The sequence below is a fragment of the Carya illinoinensis genome, chromosome 9 (genome assembly GCF_018687715.1).
Source record: "Carya illinoinensis cultivar Pawnee chromosome 9, C.illinoinensisPawnee_v1, whole genome shotgun sequence".
Classification (NCBI taxonomy): domain Eukaryota; kingdom Viridiplantae; phylum Streptophyta; class Magnoliopsida; order Fagales; family Juglandaceae; genus Carya; species Carya illinoinensis.
Window position 1 is genome coordinate 19,851,218 of NC_056760.1, and position 16,011 is coordinate 19,867,228.

Here is a 16,011-nt window from a genome sequence, read left to right on the forward strand (position 1 = left end):
TTAATATCTCTAATTCTTTAATGTTATCAATGTATATTCATTTTATAAATTGATAATCCTTCAATATATATACACACACATACATGGTGCACACTTACATATATACATATATTTATTCTATTAGTTATCAATTTATATATAGATATAAATATATATATATATACACTTAATCTCGAAATGATATACTAAAACACACAACGGTACCAAAATATTCATTTCCAATATTTAAACTGCATTGGTCACAACACGAAACTTAAAACATTAATTGGTTAGAATACCATCCAATTCTAATGAAAGAATGAAAGAAGAAATTAAAATAGAAAATTCGGGACGAAAGTAAAGTACATCAGGAAGAGATAATGCCATGAGATCATTGCGTCATGCCTGTTTGGGATTTCCATCCATCGTTTTTCACTATAGATTAACGTACTGCTTTAATATTGTCTGTTATAAATATGTTATAAATATGTTACTATTTACATACCACACACAAGAAGAAATACTTTAAGCGCTGAGATCCTAGCTAGCTAGGCACCAATGGTGCCGCACCAATACTCTGTGTCTATATATATACAAACACTAGTACCGTCCGTGCGGCAGAGTCGGGACACTTTGTTCATTCCTAAAGAAGTTACCAGGATCAACCTCAGTCTTGATTTTCACCAACCTCTTGAAATTACCCTTGAAATACTTGATTCCATAAACTTTTCCTTCCGAGTAACTGTCCTTTCCGTTGTGATTTATTCCCAGGTCAAGATCTTTGTAGTTGAAAAATGCCACTCTTGGATTCTTGGACACATATGGAGTCATGTAACTGTAAAGCTTTCTTGTCAAATTTATATAGTAATCCTCTTTCGCTGCCTCATGCCAGTCTACTGCATACTGAATCTTTGCCAGATTCCCAGCTCGATGTGGGAATGGAGTTTCCTTCGCCGGAATCTCAGCCATTCTTCCACCATAAGGATTGAATGTCAGTGCTACGTGCTGCAGCTCAATCAATCTCTTCCAAATCACCTCCAGCCCATCCTTGGAAATTGGCTTCTTCAAATAGTCTGATTTCCTCTTGAAGTAAGCAAGATCTTGTGTTCGGTTGAGCAAATCATGGACGTTTGCTGTCCCGTTAGTGTACTTCCAGAAAATTAGCACAGATTGAGCCCAGCTGGTTTCGTTGCAATCTGATTTTTTCAATCCCAATTCCGGGAAGCTCTTTTTCATGACTAAGAGAAGTTTGTCAGAGTCTCCAAGGAACAAGGCAAGGAATCTAGCTCTTCCAGTCTTCTGGTCATCAGTTCCATTTACCACGTCCAAGATAAGCCTGATAAAAAGGTTGTTATCCAACTTATCTGCAACATGTTGCCACCGATACACGATGTCTGTGGCATTTTGGTCCAAGGTCTTCGTAACCTGGAAAACAGTCACTGTTTTCGGAATGCGAACGATTATGATTTTGTAAGAAACAACCACTCCAAAGCTGGCTCCTCCACCACCTCTAATGGCCCAAAACAGATCTTCTCCCATAGATTTTCTGTCAAGAAGTTTGCCCTTAACGTTGACAATCTGGGCGTCAATAATGTTATCCACTGACAGGCCGTGCTTTCTCATCATATTACCATAGCCTCCTCCGCTAATTTGCCCTCCGACACCGACTGTAGGACAAACACCAACAGGAAAGCCATGGGTTTTACTTTTCTCGTAGATTCCATAAACAACCTCGCCGAGAGTTGCCCCGGTCTGGACCCAAGCGGTCTCACTTTCCATATCAATGTGAATGGAACGGAGCTTGAACATGTCGAGGATAAAGAACGGGACCTCAGCAACATAAGAAAGACCCTCATAGTCATGGCCTCCACTTCTGATCTTCATTTGCAGGTTCTGCCTGTGAGCACAAACCACGGCTGCTTGAATGTGGGACACATGCAAAGCAGTGAGAATGAGATAAGGTTTACTGAACGTCTTGAATCGGAGGTTTCGGATGTAACGTTGCTGAACAGAAGAGTAGGAGCCATTGTTGGGAGTATGGATAGCCGCAGATATTGGATGAGAGGGCTGAGAATGGCTCAAAAGGCAGTGAACAAATGAGCCAGAGGTGGCTGAAACGGAAGAAATCCATGAGATGGAGATCAGTAGGAGAAGTGAGAGCCATGAAAGCATTGCTGCAGGCAGTAGTACTGAAGTTTTCATTTTTAGTAATCTTTGATTCTGCATAGTAATTAAGAAAGTTGGGTTTTTCCGTCGAATCCTTGGATTGGCAATATATATATATGTACGTAGAATGCAGATCATGTGCGACAAAGAAACTCCTTAAAATAATAATAATAATAAGTTTCATATAAATAAATTTTATGCAAGTCTTTGTAAAAAAAATAGACCATACATTAAAATTGCGAAAATAATAAAAAGGTTATATAAAACTTATCTATTTAGAGCTATATTTATCATTACTTAATAATAATAATAATAATTAATAAAAAAAAACACTTGATAAGAAGAGCATGCAAGGCTCATCGTAATTGACTTCAAAGAGGAAGAGGTGGCGCCGATACTTCGGCAGCTTGCCATATAGAGTTATAGACGTTGACAATCCAAATCATTTGTCGTATATACCTATATTGCCATTGAAACCTACGTGCGTTCCTTCTGCATAATATTGAATTTCTAGATAATTGCAAATATAATATATCCAGAACTACTGTAATGTCTTGCACACGTCCCGTGAGAATGTTGCACGTAATTTATCTCTCTTCCATTTCGATGTAAACAAATTAAAATTGTAACAGACACGTGTGTTTATTATTTATCATTTTATATTATTTAACAAAATCCACTTCCAATTGGCGCATTGATAGGCAGCAACGTCAGCCTTTAGACTAAAAAAAATATTCTCATAAGTTTTGTTGGAATTTAAAAAGAATGAGACTACTTTTTATGCATTTTAAACAAATTCTAATGTATTTTCAAAGATATTATGCACGTCTATTAAATGTTTTTTATTATTTAAGAAAAATCTTTTCTACTGTTCGAACGTTCTAAAATTGTTCGTACATATATATATTATAAATCATTCAAATGATTACATGCATAGAACATTCAATATCGATTGTACACAATAGGCCTTCGAACACATCCATACTATTAGAGCAGGGATACAACCTTCATCACAAAATATATTTTGGGGCAGCGATATTAGGACAACTTTGGCGCGAAGTTTTCATACCAAAATCATTTTCGGAACGAAAATACTATTTTTTGTGACAAATTTTCATCTCAAATATCGTTTTTGCTCCAGTGGATGGACCTACTGAACAATTAATTAATAGGCTTACCAAGTCAATGCATCCGGCTTATCCATGGGTGCAAACAGAATTTGTGAATGAGAAATTATATCTACAGTCTAATCAGAGTGTGCAAGCCATTCACACTCTTTAAAAAAAAGTCGATAAAACCAATACTTAATTACATGAAAAAAGTAAACTTTTTTAACGGTGGACTAGTCACCTTGCTTGCACACTCTAGAAGTATACCTAACGTTACTCTTCGTGAAAATATTAATAAAGACTTGTATATTTATACCTTAAAAAATTATCCCGCGTCAAACTTTTACGGTATTTTTAGGGACGCATAATAAATAGAGAGAATGAGAGGTCTTGCCACACAAGTCAAAGAAAACGATATCGCATGCTAGCTAGGGATATTCCCATATATATCATTCTCAAAAAGAAAATAGGTGCTAATAATTAATTTTTTAGACATTTACAGCCACATATAGTTATAGAAAAGAGATGGTATCAATTTTCATATTTAATTACGAATAGATTGGTCCATCCCGATGCATGATTTTCACATTTAATTAAGATTAGATTAGTCCCCATCCCAATGCATGTTATTTCTAGGTGATCCATATGCATCCTGTTATCTACTCAAAGTGGAAAAATCTCGGATTAATATGAAAAAATTAATTTTTTAATGATCGACACACCTTGCTTGCACATTCTAGAACTATATCTACCGTTATTTTTGTAAAAATGTTAATAAAGACTTGTAGACTTATACCTTAAAAATTTTTCACGAGTAAAACTTTTATGGGATTTTTATGGAGATAAAATACAGAAAGACAATGAGAGATCTTGGCATAGAGTCAAAGAAAACGATATTAGATGCTAGGGACATTGCCATAACATTCTCAGAAAGAAAATAGGTACTAATAATTAAGTTTTAGCCATTAACAGCCACGTATGAGTTATAGAAAAGAGATGCAATCGATTCTCAGACTTAATTACGGATAGATTGGTCCATTACAATGAATGTTATTTATAGCTGATCCATATGCATCGTGTTATCCACTCAAAGCGGAAAAATTTGGAACTAATATGAAAAAATCAATTTTTTTAATGGTCGACACACCTTATTTGCACACTCTAAAACTGAATCCCGTGTCAAACTTTTACAGGATTTTTAGAGACACATAATAAAGAGAGAGAACGAGAGATCTTGACACACAAGTCAAAGAAAACGATATTGCATGCTAGGGATATTTCCATATATATCATTTTCAAAAAGAAAATAGGTGCTAATAATTAATTTTTTAGACATTCACAGCCACATATAAGTTATAGAAAAGAGATGGTATCGATTTCACATTTAATTACGAATAGATTGGTCCATCCCAATGCATGTTATTTCTAGGTGATCCATATGCATTGTGTTATCCACTAAAATCAGAAAAATCTGGGACTAATATGAAAAAATTAATTTTTTTTAAAGGTCGACGCACCTTCCTTGCACACTCTAGAACTATATCTATCATTACTCTTTGTGAAAATGTTAATAAAGACTTGTAGACTTATACCTTAAAAAATTTTCACGAGTAAAACTTTTATGGGATTTTTATGGAGATAAAATAAAGAGAGACAATGAGAGATCTTGGCATAGAGAGTCAAAGAAAACGATATTAGATGCTAGGGACATTGCCATAACATTCTCAGAAAGAAAATAGGTACTAATAATTAAGTTTTAGCCATTAACAGCCACATGAGTTATAGAAAAGAGATACAATCGATTCTCAGGCTTAATTACAGATAGATTGGTCCATTACAATGAATGTTATTTATAGGTGATCCATATGCATCGTGTTATCCACTCAAAGCGAAAAAATCTAGAACTAATATGAAAAAATCAATTTTTTTAATGGTCGACACACCTTGCACTACAAGAAATATGACCTTTTGCAATGTTTTTTATTTTGTTACAATTAAAATCGTTGCAATAGGTAATTTTTTATAGCAAAATTAAACTCGTTGCCATGTTTTCACATCAATTTACGATTTAAAGCTGGGGCGCATCAACTTTAATTTTTTGCAGCGATTAATTACTTTAGAGCAGCGAAAATATGCTTTGTAATAAGGAAATTTTTGTTGCAGCGGGATAGTCTCGTTGCTATTGTGTGCAGGCACCAAATCGCAAGAGCACTTTAATTTTTCCCCCCGAAATTATATGCCCACTCTGTCACCAAGTACCCTTCTCCTCCACTTCGACGTTCTTACCATTTCTCAGAATCATCAATGCCCAGGTCACCCACCTTGAGAATCACGACTTGGATAACCTCCCTTGTCTACTATGTCCCAAACCCTAGATTCTTTCCTCCACTTCATTTTCCTTCCACGGAAGTTACATTCGTCGTTTCCTCCTCATACGAGCTCTGTTTGTGAGTGATTACTATCGGAGTGATTTTCACACCGATTTCTACCTTGAAGTTGAAGTTGACGTTGTCGAGCCCGACTCTTGGGTTAGCCCATTCCGTCACCACAGGTATCTTTGCAATGAAATCTCTCTCTCTCTCTCTCTCTCTCTCTCTCTCTCTCTCTCTCTCTCTCTCTTCACCCGCGCTCGTTGCTTTATCAATATGGTAGCTTTTTGTTTGTAGACTATTGATAGATGTTTGAATCTGAAATCATCTCCTTTCTTGCTCAATTTATATATATGTCTGCATTTTGGCTAAGTGTTGATGTGGGTATACGGATGTTCATAATTTTTGGGTGATAGTTTTAATTTGTGTCCTCCGATTGACTGATTTTTGCTTGAAATCCCTACTTGGTCTCTTTATCCATCGAGAATGTAACTGATATTGTATACAGAAAAAGCCCCCTTTACCCCCACAATAGACTGCATGTCTATCTCTCAGTGAAATGAAAAAAAGTTATGGCCTTGTTCCATAATATGGCGTTTAAAGAAATGAACCATCAAAATCCCTAAATTCATGTCATAAGTGCTCACCTAGCTGAATTATCATACCAAATGATTTACTCTAATTTATTGGTTAGGCTACCACTAAATGGAAGGTAAATGATAATTATAATATGAAATGAAGACTACTGTCTGTAGTACTGCTAGTATATTGTTTATATAATTAAACAATATACTAGCTAGTAAGTAACATTAGATTTATTGAGAATTAAACAGTGATAAGTAACATATGAAGCTAGTATATTATCATTTATATAATTGGAAATAATTATTGTGTGGGATATACATGATAGAGTGACACCTCATCAATTATGGTTTAGCTCAATTATGTAAAACTATTTATCATACAAGCTTAAGTGAAGAGACTTGAGCACTTTATTTCACTAATCCAAAGAATTGAGATTTAACTGTTTTCATCCCTTAAAAATTATTTATCATACTAAGCCTTTAGTTTCTTAAAATTAAGGGACGCAGTAGGTAAACTTTTCACTACTTATACTCCAATTACCTAAAGTCACTGAAGTAAAAATTCTTCCTATTTGTATTGTCTGGAACTATGAGGTTTTGCAGAGCACTTTACCTATGAGCATGCAGATAGATTAATATTTTTGGGAGTTGACTTCAAATTATCCATTTATCTATTCTTGAAAATTGCTTGAGTAGATTGTGTAAATAAATATTGTAGATTGTGTAGCTGTTTGTGTCCATTTGTGTATACTGTGTTGTGGATTATGTCTAGGTGTTTTGGTGGCCTCTAGTGACAGATAGTGTACTAATATTCTTTTCTTTCTTCTATTTTTTTTTTTTTTGTGAATATCTTTCTTTTAATGGTTAATGAATGGCAATGGACTTGCTGAAAATAAGAATCTCAGCTTGTTGGAACAATCTTCCTGAGACTGTCATGACTGGATATTTTCAGAGCTTGCCTTTCATACGTAATTCATGTACTCTTAGTAAGTGTAGCTACCACACTTCTGTGTTTGACAAGGCTTTTAGCTTATGGTGCCTCAAAGTTTTTTTTATCAATATTTCATTTTAAAGTTAAATACTAAAATAGCCATTGTTGTTTGCCCATTAAATAGATTAATCCCTGAACTTTAATTTTTAACTTTTTACTCCCTAAACTTTTAACTTTGATCAAATCAATCATTCTATTAATATAGCCACATCGAAGCCAAGTCACCAGCATTTTGTTTGACATGCTGATCCTGTAGCTATTGGTCAATTTGTTTCTTAAAAGCTATCTTGACTTGGTGAAATTGGTAGCCTCATTATGTTTTGCAAGAGTCTCATGCTTTTTTAATGTGGTTTCACTGCTTAAATATGTAGTTGGGTGTATAACCAAGTGGAGGGAAGGTAGAAACATGAAGAATTCATGCTATCTACTGCTTGAAGAGGTGAGATGATTTTCTGCCTTGTCAGCTTTGGTTTCGAGTATTTTGAGATTGTGAAAAGTACTTTAATATCACTCCATTTGGTTGATTGAGATTGCAGTACTTTATAATTGTGCTCCTTTCTTTCCTTTACTTTAGGGAGTCAAGGAATTTCAATTTGGTTAATTTCTCTCCAAGAGTTCGTCCATTATATCTTCACTGGTTTTCTCTTATGCAATTTTCCTTCATTGACTTATCAATAGGAAAAGTTGTATTTTACTTATAAAAAAAAGGAACAGTTGTATTTTTCTTCCAACAATGTTGATGTAATGTATAGTTTCTTGTCTTTGTTTAACCTAAAGTGATCCTTCTACTTCCAACTTTCACTTGGATCATGCTGCATCCCTACCATATTTGGTTTAAAAAGGGATCTTGCGTACTTTGTTTGTGATTTATCCAGCAGATTGTCCTTATACAACTTTTAATCAATGCAATAACATTTATATAAATATATATATATATATATATATCTTAAATGTTACCATCTTACAAATATGTATAATATATACTTCACACAAGCATAAAATGCAAGAAAAGTCACTTTAAACACAAATCCTAAAAAGATAGCAGCAAACACACTTCCAAGTTCTAAAATTTTCTACATTAGACCCATGTTTGCAAGGCTTTATTTTGTTTCCTATGTATTTGAAACTGACTTTCAATTTCAAGATTGACGTTGACACTTGAACCTGTCATTATTTCAAGAAATAGTTGATGTGTACCGCTTACTCTGTTATAAGGTTTTTCAATCATCCTCATGTACTGTTAGCTAACTTTTAGGTTATCTCTTGAGTGATCAAACCATAACTAGCAATTTTGTTCCTTTGGACACCATTCCTTCTAAAGAATAGTTTTTGATACATGGATTCCAAAAGGTTTTACATTGTCATTGTCCAACAGGTTTAACTTTTTTCCTCTCTTTCTTTCTATTTATGATCTGCTTCCATGTTTGGTGAGTTTTCATTACAATGTAAGAAGCAACTGATTATACATTGTTTTCTTTTATAGTGTGTATCTTCTCACTGAGATACAAGGATGCAATTTATAAAGGGTAAGTTTAAGCAATCCCAAAAAGAATGGCTATTGTTTTGATTCAGAAGAAGTCCAATTTACATCTTAGTTTCATTACTAGCAAAAAAGGCAACAAGACTTACATTGGTAATTGTATTTGTGCTGCTTTTGGATGGTACTTCGACTTTCAATGGTCTAGACAGAGTAGGTCTCTTTAACAGAACTTCTTTACTTGCATTTGAGGTAATATGTGAGGTCTCTTCATTCAGTGCTTTTGCATGATCTTTTCATATAATATTCACTTGTTAGATGGAGTTAAGCATTGTTACAAGTTGGCTGCCTTTTAAGGTATGGTGACCTTCTAATTGAAATTCATAATCTTTTTGCATCTAGGATTCCAACATATCTACTCCCTCTACTTGCCATTGAGAACAAGGAAAAGCCTTATGAACATCTAAGGCTTACTTGCTTAGGTGCTATTGATTCCTTAGTGAAGGTAATCTTTCTTTCAACCTCTTCAATAGTCTTTAAGCACTTTGTTTTCCCATGTTCCTTGATATATATTTCTCACCCAATTTGATTGTTGATAATTAAAGTTTGTTTAAAAAATTGCACAAAAAATGTATGTTCTAATCAGAACACAAGTATTTCCTGTATTATGCATAGGAAACAGAGTTTGTGCTTCATGGGAAATATCCATTCTCCGTATAGGCTTGATTGCTTTTTAACTATATGAACCTGTTACCCAAGGTAGCTTCTCTAAAAGTTCCAACATCTTAAACTGCTAAAATAAATAACCATAGGAGGACTTTTGAATATGTTTTCAATAATTAACTCAGTTCTCCTAGTTCAGTCTAAGTCTTAATAGGCACCAAATCTAAGTCTTAATAGTTCAGTCTATTATAAAGATCATACCATAAACCCTCAAAATCCCTATACCTCACTAGACTTCCCACCTCACCCCACACATCCATTGTAGCTGGATAATGTTTTTGAAAACATCACATACAGACTCTTCCTCCATATTGCAGATTGGACAAGAAGCACAAGGCTGTTTTTTTTTTAAAGGTTGTTTTTTGTAGGTAAGATAGCATCAAGGACTCTTCACATGAATTCTTTTATCTTTCCAGCAACTCCAAGATTTGGTGAAACGTCTTCCACTGCTCCCCATTTTGCCCCTCTGATAAAGACTCCCCCTAACACCTTTCAATTTTTGGACATAGGTTATTCATACATGATATATGATTGAATTTGTCTTCCATTTAAATAGCAAGTTCACCTAAAATCTGTCACATTAATATCATGGTTGGAAATGATAAAATTATAAAAAATAATAATATTTCTGTCACACTTTACAAACTGCTACCTTGGAGGTGTCAAGGAATCGTCTCGAATCTAAATTAACACAAACTAAAAGAGAAAGTTCAAGTTAATCTCAACGAGAATATATCCATTGCTTCCTAGGTTAAGTCAAAGGGCCATTCAATAAGCGAGTGGAACCTGATGATGTAAGGTTCAGGGAAACATCAGTTGGGCATGAATGTCTTTTCTAACTTGTGTTGAGTCGTTGCAGCAGAATGTGCTGCCTAAATAGTTTGGGATTTATATTGTGGTTTGCATTATGTTCTGTATTTCCTTAGATTTTTCTTTAATATTTTTCTTTCATGCCAAGTTGATGATTGTGCCTTTGTTGTTGAATTAGTTTCACTTAGTTTCTGCTCCTATCAATGATTGAGTTCCTGTGTTTTATTAATTTCTTTTATCTCCTATAGGATATAAATCTGAAACCATTTATATAATTTATTGGCTTGGAAACTCAATCAATACTTCAATACAAAGCCTTTTCATATAAATATTTATTGGGTTAGTGATCTGAGTTTATATATGCATATTCTGTTTTATATATATTTGATATACATTATTTTGATAGTTGTGGTAGTGGTTATGTATAATAAACTATTTAAATTAATAGTTTTCAGTCATTCTATAACGGTCCGCGCATTGGGTGGGTTAGGTACGTTGGTGTGCAACTGCAGCCTTTTAAAATTTATTACAAGTCAATGTATGTGTTTTTCTTTATAAAGAATGGTGACCATGTCTTTGGGTGCCACAATCTATAATTGTTGTAGGAGATAATTGTTAGAGAAATTTATTCAAAGATTCCAGCAAAACATTGGAAAGTTCTGAAATTTTAGTACTAACAATTCTTTCATGGTATCTTCCAACCTCATCTGTTCTGACATTTTTTCATTCAAATACTTGTTTAATTGAGTGTATAACCAAGTGGAGGGAAGTTAGAAACAAGCATAAATCGTGTAACCTATAGCCTGAAGAGGTGAGATGATTTTCTGTCCTGTTTTGTTGCAATTTGTACATTTCTACAAATTGACTTGTAAGACTTTTAACTCTACTTCTTCCTGTATTCAAATCTAGTTTTAATTGTTAGTATTTATTTTTAACCTTTTCCTCAACCTAATAACCTAAGTATACAACTATCTCATTGGTTGTAAAAATCTTGTGTAGGAAATGTCCAATATGCATTCTGTTTTAGTTCAAATTAGGCCATTTTCATTTCTATCTTCCATTTGATCTTCCAGACAACTAAAGTTACTTGCTAATTTGTGTGATGAACAACTTAAAATCAAGGGCAAAACTAGCTATCAAGTGATCCTTAGTTCTTAAAACTTTTTGGTTTCAACAAAGTTTTTGTCTTCATGTTTAGGTTCTACCAAAATATGGATATTTTGGTATTTACCTCATTTTTGTCCACTAGCAGAACTTTTAGATTGAAGCATCTGTTATATATTTCTAGTCCATTAAAACATCTGTCAATTCATTCCTGGCAAAAGTTTTTAATTGCAATTCACTTCTCCTTTTTATGAAGCCTTTCTATCCTTTCTTTTATATGATTTAATTTGAGTTGTGTATCATATTGTCCACCATATATAAATAATAGTTTTTAATCCTCTACATATCTTTTGATATAAGTTTGAAAATCCTTGTTTTTTAGTCAAGTAATGCTTTGTGTTTTTGCTTAATCTATATATATTTAGATTGGTCACTACAAGTCCTATGGATAATTATCTCTACCTTGATCGTAAAAGTGTAGTTTGAAAGCAGTGGAGACCTTAATAAATATCTAAGTAAATTGTTTATAAATTTGCACAGGAGTTATGGTTTGGATAGTTATTGATAAGATTCTAGTGTTAACAATACACATGTTTTCCAGAATTTTATGAAAAAGAGGTTTTATTAAAAAGTTGTACTTTACTTGAATGGAGTTCTACTTTGAGATCAATAAATTAGACTGATGCTGATGTGTTACAACTACTATGGAAAGTAGGTTTTCAGGCATTCTTTACCTACAATATGCTTTCCCGTCTATATAACTTCATGCTTTTCACTTTCCAGGTTTTTTTATTTTGCTAATCTGTTGGTGTTGCGTCTTTCCAGAAAACTCATATACAGGTATGCCTTTGTTTCTATTTTTAGTCTCTCATAATCTATTGAAATATATTTAGAGAGTTGTTGATATTGCCACTGTCACAGTGATCTTGAAGTTATATTCCACTCACCCTTGCCAAGAGCATAGATCCTATTACTACTGCCTAGCATCTTTTCTTGAATATGGGAGCAATTACTTTAGTTGAAAGTAATGAAGTGCACTTAGGCTCGACTTGATGTTTATACTGTAGAAATATATACTGAATATATTTTTGTTTGTTGTATACTAAATGTACTAAACATATAATTCATGTAAGAGCTCCATTTCAGTTGTAAGGAATGGACAGTTGTTAGTTTAAACAGTGTGCAAGTGGATTTGGATGAATGCATGAATGTCTTGCAGATTATATGAAAGTGTAAAAAAGCTACTACAGTTTCAGTAGTATCTTTTTTTTTTTAATTTTGTAATTGGGTATTTCCAGCGATATTTAATTGTTGCAAATCATTCAAAACTCGTCGCATTCATCTATTCCAGCGATTTTAGTCCTCGGAAAAAAGATTAAATGCAACAAAAGAAGTAAACGCTGCTTCTGATGTAGCGTATTTACAGCCCTTTTTGACCTTTTGCAGCGATTTTAGTCCTTGCAAAAAATATTAAATACAACGAAGGAAGCAAGCGTTGCTTTTGATATGGGTTATTTGCAACGCTTTTTAACCTTTTGCAGCGATTTTAGTCCTTACAAAAAATATTAAATACAACAAAGTAGGCAAACGTTGCTTCTGATATGGGGTAATTGCAACGCTATTTTGAGCGTTTGCAAGGATTAAAATCATTGGAATTGCTCAAAAGCAGCGTTTCTAATGCGAAAGTCATAACCCATTTCCAACGTGTTGCAATATAATTTACAACGAAAAAAACATTGCAATTGATATCAATTGCAACGTTTTTATGATATCGTTGCATTGATCAAAAAAGAAAGGATTATATCGTCGAACGTGCAAGGAACTAAAAAAAGCTGCAATTGAGATATTGCAGCGTTTTTATATATCATTTGCAATGTTTTTGAGTGCTGTAAAAGGTCAAATTTTTTATAATGTTGCTTACACACTCTAAAACTGTATCCTGTGTCAAATTTTTATGGGATTTTTAGAGACACATAACAAAGAGAGAGAAGGAGAGATCTTGACACACAAGTCAAAGAAAACGATATTGCATGCTAGGGATATTTCCATATATATCATTTTCAAAAAGAAAATAGGTGCTAATAATTAATTTTTTAGACAATCACAGCCACATATAAGTTATAGAAAAGAGATGGTATCGATTTTCACATTTAATTACGAATAGATTGTTATTCAAACACTTTCTTCATTTGAACATAATGAAATAACTTCATGTCGTTTGAATTAAATTTCTATGACATTCGAACATATACCACAAACCTGTTCAAACAAGATTTTGGGATGAAATCTTTTTCATCCTTAACAAAATTTTCTTTCGAACGGGATTTCATCCCTAAAAGTATTTTTTTTAGATGAATTATTTTAGACTAAGAATTTCGATCTTCAAAAACTTTTTGAAACAGACTTTTTATGATAAATTAGAGATGAAATTTTTTCGTATCTAGAAACATTAATTCTGGGATGAAAAGTGGGTTTTTTAGGATAAAAGTTTTCTTCCCAAAAAACCCATTCTCTCAAAGTGACTAAGTTTATGATTTTTTTAATATTATCTTTTGACACTAATCTCTCTACTTTTTTAAATTGGAATGGTACAAAAATATTCATTTCTAAATATATTTAAATTGGAATGGTAACAAAACGAAACTTAAAACCTTGGTTAGAAATATACCATTCCATTCTAATGAATGAATGAGGAAGAAACTAAAATAAAAATTCGGGACCAAAAGTAAAGTACATCAGGAAGAGATAATGGCAAGTGATCATTGCCTCATGCCTAGTGTTTGGGATTTCTACAGATCATATATAGAGCTTTTAATTTTAGCGCCTTGATAAAATGTTGTTTAATTTTTTATAAACAAATGCTTAAAGTGGTTTTTAAAATTGTTACAATGTTTACAGTTATTTGTCGTTACTTTATAACGAAAGTTTAATTTTTATTTTTTTTTTAAAACTGTACTTTTAAGCTATTAATTAATGCATTTTTTATAAATTTACAAAATAACGATATTTTTAAAAAGAGTATTTATTATGTTAAAAATACTTTTCTAGCTAACTTCCAAACTTAAAACTAAACAAACAGTACGCACCGAAAGATTAATTAGATAGTGAACCACAATTTTCTCTTCTTTTTTTTTCCCCTATTTATTAGAAGTTTACGTAATATCTTGAATTAAATATAAATTAAAAGGTTGTGAATAGAATCGTGTTATCTTGCTTGGGAGGGAATATGTTTACCCGTTAAGATTTATTCTATTCAAGTTTTGTTATATACAAATAAAGTCGTGTACTAATCTACGTATTAATACTGATTTATTCATATTTAAAATTTAAATTAACACAGTTTTCAATAAAATTTACTTTTTGACCAATCATATTAAATTAGTGCACATATTAGTGTACATTTATACTTCCAATTAGATTTTTCCTATTCTATTTGTCTGCTTTTACAATACCACACATCCTAAGAATGAGTCTCACACATCTTTTAATTCAAATCAATTTATTTCTATAGTCATCTTGTTCCACATGATTTTGATCTCCGTAGCCCGTTAAAGAGAAGAAAGCCAAGATCCCCAAGGAGAAGAAGTTGAAACAACAAAAGCTGCTGCTCATCCTCCATACTTTTAGACACAAGTATTTCACAGACATCCAACAAGATTTACTTAAAATTACCTGCAGGTCTAGCAAAAGGGACACTTGGGTCTCCTCAATCTTCATCTTCTTGGAAATTACTAATGTCGTAAGAGTTGTCTTCCACTTCATCTTCTTGCTAGAAATAGTCCTCTCCGACTTCTTCCCAATGCTCTTCAAAGCAGTAAAGAACATCCAACAGGTTTTGTTGTTGATATTGCTGTGCAATGGATTCTTGATAATGATAATGACATTTAGCCATCTTTTGATAAGAGGAAGTTTGGATTTGATTTCATTATAGTTAAGCAGAGAAAATGAAGAAGATGGGGGAGAAGAGAGAAGCATCAGGAGATAGAGAGACAAGTAAGGGTAGGGCGGTTAATTTTTTAGCCGTACCGCAACATGTCTTCAGATCGAGTTTAGTGTGTGGTGTGCAATGAGTTGAGAACCGGGTGTAGGAGTAATTGTATTACCAGCTATTTACCTACAAGGGAAAATCTTTAGATCAGCCCCTGTTTGACAGCAACCGGAGTACACCCAACGTGGCACAATAGGAATTTCCCTTTCTGTCCCTACCACTCCCACGCTTCCCACTCAACATTTGAAATCCTCTCTCCCCCCCATCGCCCAGGCCGTGGCCGTATCCCTGTCTCCCCCCAACCCGTCCTCTCTTCCCCCCGTCGCCCAGGCCGTGGCCGTATCCCTCTCTCCCCCCAGCCCGTCCTCTCTTCCCCCCGTCGCCCAGGCCGTGGCCTTATCCCTCTCCCCCCCCCCCCCTAGCCCGTCCTCTCTTCCCCCCGTCGCCCAGGCCGTCCTCTCTCCCCCCGTCGCCCAACCCGTCCTCTCCCCCCCCAGCCCGTCCTCTCTTCCCCCCGTCGCCCAACCCGTCCTCTCTCCCCCCCGTCGCCCAACCCGTTGGCATTCACTCAGCCCAATGGGATTTTGATTTCAACCCTTTAAATCTCCACCCCTACCCGTCGACATTCCCCCCATCGGCATCTCCCGCACCCAGCCCGTCTCCCCCATTCCAACCCTTTAGGTATTGACCCCTACCAGTCGGCATCTCCCC

General features: G+C 34.2%; 1 protein-coding gene and 1 long non-coding RNA gene across 2 annotated transcripts; one reads left to right on the forward strand and one right to left on the reverse strand.

Annotated features, from left to right (window-relative positions):
• Window positions 1-421: 421 nt before the first annotated feature.
• Window positions 422-2,293, reverse strand: LOC122276648 (berberine bridge enzyme-like 8). Its single transcript, XM_043086523.1, has one exon. The coding sequence runs from the start codon at window positions 2,281-2,283 to the stop codon at window positions 580-582; it is 1,704 nt and encodes a 567-aa protein (XP_042942457.1). The 5' UTR covers window positions 2,284-2,293; the 3' UTR covers window positions 422-579.
• A 6,782-nt stretch (window positions 2,294-9,075) lies between these two features.
• LOC122277820 lies at window positions 9,076-12,281 on the forward strand. Its single transcript, XR_006229142.1, has 3 exons — window positions 9,076-9,180; window positions 12,096-12,152; window positions 12,234-12,281. It is a non-coding gene; the product is annotated as an uncharacterized LOC122277820 (long non-coding RNA).
• Window positions 12,282-16,011: the final 3,730 nt, after the last annotated feature.

Excerpts from the sequence above, each read along its gene's own strand:
- LOC122276648 (XM_043086523.1), bottom strand. The coding sequence starts at position 2,283 with ATGATCTGCATTCTACGTACATATATATATATTGCCAATCCAAGGATT.